This window comes from Pseudomyrmex gracilis, unplaced genomic scaffold (genome assembly GCF_002006095.1).
Source record: "Pseudomyrmex gracilis isolate BER0280 unplaced genomic scaffold, ASM200609v1 scaffold_1154, whole genome shotgun sequence".
Taxonomy (NCBI): domain Eukaryota; kingdom Metazoa; phylum Arthropoda; class Insecta; order Hymenoptera; family Formicidae; genus Pseudomyrmex; species Pseudomyrmex gracilis.
Window position 1 is genome coordinate 31,447 of NW_018021738.1, and position 3,374 is coordinate 34,820.

The following is a 3,374-nucleotide window of genomic DNA, read 5'->3' on the forward strand; positions in this document are numbered from 1 at the left end:
CTAAGTAGTTCCAGCGTTGACCGCTCGATAGCGCCGCTTACCCGCGCTAGAAAAAATCAGTCCGGGAACTTTCCGGACAAACTGTGTATACATGTATAATATATAATACATTAAAAAAGATAAGGAAGAAGGGGAGGGAGAAGAAGGGAAAGAAAAAGTTCTGTATTAAACAGCCAAAAGTAACCAGGCGAATACTAGATTACGTACTTTAGTTTTTGTTAAATTTGTTTTCAACGTATTTTGATTATTCATGCAATTATAACGTTTCAATTCCAATCAAATCATTCATAATATAAAAGACGAGTTTTGCGCAGAATATTCATACAAGATGTGAATGCGTTGACTATAGAGATATGAAATATGCGAGTTTCCGATTCTGTTGGATTTAATTATTATTTGCCCAATGTTGTCTATAGCAAAAGAAATTGACAACGAGCTCGTGACACAATTTGTCACTGACTTCTATTCAATTACAATTTTATTCTTATTTCTCTATATTTTCCATATGTTTAAAGAATGACAAAGTAAATGCCTCTTCAAATATCTCAAAAACATCTTCATGCAAGTAATAACTTCTTAATTTAATTTTTTATTTGAGATATGTTTTGCGTTAAAAACTATTACGCAAAATTATAATATCAAATAATATGACGTTTTTTACGTAAAAGTTAACTCAAGATTTTTGCAGATAGTTTTTTCCTGCTGACCGTTTCCATACAAATATATGTTTTTTCTAATACATCTTATATATTGATCATATAGACTATAGAACGTCGACTGCATCGAGTAAACCAATTAATAAGATAGAATGGCGATGGTAATATACTCGATACTGCATAAAGTCCAAAATACTACCCATTTCATTAACCACTTATAAATGATGTCGAGTAACTTCTAATGCAATGACAGACAATGCGATATATGGTAGTACCTCGATGTTTTCCTGAGGTTGATAGAATTACTAAAATTGCCGATATGTCGAGCACTTCTATTAAACTCTTGTAAACTCGCAATTGATCAAAATTATCGATTAATAAGTTCTATAACATCATGCTCTCCAAATCGTGCCGTAATCGACTGTCAGAATTCTAAATTCACAAGACTTTTGTGACTTACGGTTTTTGAAACATTAGGGTACAGACTTTTGCATAACGCATAACGCATAAAACATAAGAGAATCAATCAATATAACCTTCAATTTTTATCCCTACTTCTTATTTTAGAAGGCCTTGATTGGCTAATTCTTATGTCTTATGTCTTATGCGTTATGTATTATGCAAAAGTCTGTGCTTCAACCCTTACTGAGAAATCTATCAGTTTCCTGCTTTATTTATTGTTTCTGTATGTATATAATGTATATCGTAATTGAATTTGATTTACAATGGTCGTTTATTAATAGCATTCTTATAAGTGCAAAGGCAGTTTATTCTGCAGGCGTTTATTGGAAAGATAATTATATAGTAGATATATGACGTATGTGTATTTATACGAATAGTTTTTGTTTTTTTAAATTTTATTTTTCTCTCTTCATTAAAACATGCATGTGCGCTATCTCTCTATAAAAGACAGCATAACGATAGGTTAGAATGTTGAGTGGTCAATAGTCGACCGATATGATGGTAATTCGATGCTTGCGGATTCATCAGTGGTCTGTCGCGTTAGACAGTAACCAAATCAGTTTGGAAATGTTTGCTACTCACAACGTGCAATAATTGATGCGCGTATATCGATTGATAAATCCGATAATAATTATACTTATAGATACATAATATCGCTTATAGATACATAATGTATATAAGCGTAGCATAAGCTTATTATTATTTTATTATTATTTTTTTGAATAAACTAAATCCTGTTACTTCTATAATGAATTTATTCAATTAAATTAATTTTTTTCGGATACTTGGCTTTACGATGTAAATCACTATTGCATTGTCGACGGTCCACGTAAAGTGCTGTAAATCGAAATTCTTGCTAGATCTAGAACTAATAACGTGTGGCAGAACGCGAGAGTGCGTGTGCGGTTTACCTTTGACTAGCTTTTATTGATAGAATTACCAAACTTGCGGCGGAATATCAGGGTGGTTCTATTGAAATCTCATAAACCACAATTGGATGACCAGATATCGATTGTCGAATGCTACTGTATTACGAATTATTTGGATGCCGTGCGATCGCAAAAGCAAATCCGGACTAGATTTTCGTGCTGCAGAAACTTGATAAAGCTTGCGCAAGCTTGTTATTAGTAATCTATTGGTATTGTGCGTAAATATAATTTTTTCATATTATTTTTGAATGCGCGTAATTTGCTTTATATTCATATGTAAGCTTATTACGGTCGCTGATATGTATATATTCAAGTTGAAAATATATGTTGCTCGGTATATATGTTATATAATATATGTTGACAAGTTCTCTCGCATGCAAAAAACTGCGTATATCGAAATCACACTAAGTTAATCCTTGAATAAGAAATAACATGTGTCAATTCTGGTACTATTAATTTCGATCAACTTGCCCAATCTTCTTGGATCCAATCGATGAGATTCTGCTGATCGGGATCTTCTCGATAATGGATAATAAATGCTTGAAAACCCCCGGTAGCTTGTGATTTTATCTGCAAAAAGTGTATAAAATAACATATTACTAAAAATAACATATTACTCAAACCTATGCTCTATGATTGAAGTATTGTGTGTTGTGTTATGTATTTGCAATACAAATTATACTCAACTTTTATTTCGAGTAGTATATTATTTGACATAAATATAAGACATACATGCGCATTTTTTAACATCCCGGAAATTTTTCACATCAATATTCCTCTGCATTCTCTTTTTCTAAATGGCTATTTTATGTTACTTTGAGATATATAAATAAAAAACATCAATAATCCTTATAAATTTAACAATTTTATTGAAATCATGATATAATTCTCTGTGTTTTGACTCAAAATACATATTTTTTTAGAACTGATGATTCCACTTAGAAAATGCATTCTTCTTTTGCTGTAATGGCTCTTGCCCCGGTGAAGAAGAAGCATACGCCAGTCTTCGATTTATTATTATTACTAGTTATGTTCTTCTTCGTCATTATGGCACTCGCCCCCTATAAGGGTTTAGGCATGGCCAGTCTTTGATTATTTTCCTCTGAACGAATATGAGGGGGGGGATGTGCAGTGGGAACTACAACCACGCGATACACGGCCGTCTTCTCACAGTGGGCGTGCCCATCTGTGTCGGGCTCGTGCTCTAGATGTTAAGACTAAGATCGCCTTGTGGGAGGGGAATTAATTCGGGAATACACCCAAATTAATTATTGGAGGTCCGATTAAGTTCGCCGATCAACCAATAAACTCGGTTGAAAGGGACCGG

General features: G+C 33.1%; 1 protein-coding gene across 1 annotated transcript in view; it reads right to left on the minus strand.

Annotated features, from left to right (window-relative positions):
- Nucleotides 1–3,093, minus strand: part of LOC109861926 (tetraspanin-17-like) — a 9,071-nt gene extending 5,978 nt beyond the window's left edge. The window contains exons 1-2 of the mRNA XM_020441781.1: nucleotides 3,025–3,093; nucleotides 2,519–2,617 (exon numbers count right to left, since the gene is read on the minus strand). Of these exons, the coding sequence (XP_020297370.1) occupies nucleotides 2,519–2,617; nucleotides 3,025–3,093 (168 nt within the window). The remainder of the gene's footprint in view (nucleotides 1–2,518; nucleotides 2,618–3,024) is intronic.
- Nucleotides 3,094–3,374: the final 281 nt, after the last annotated feature.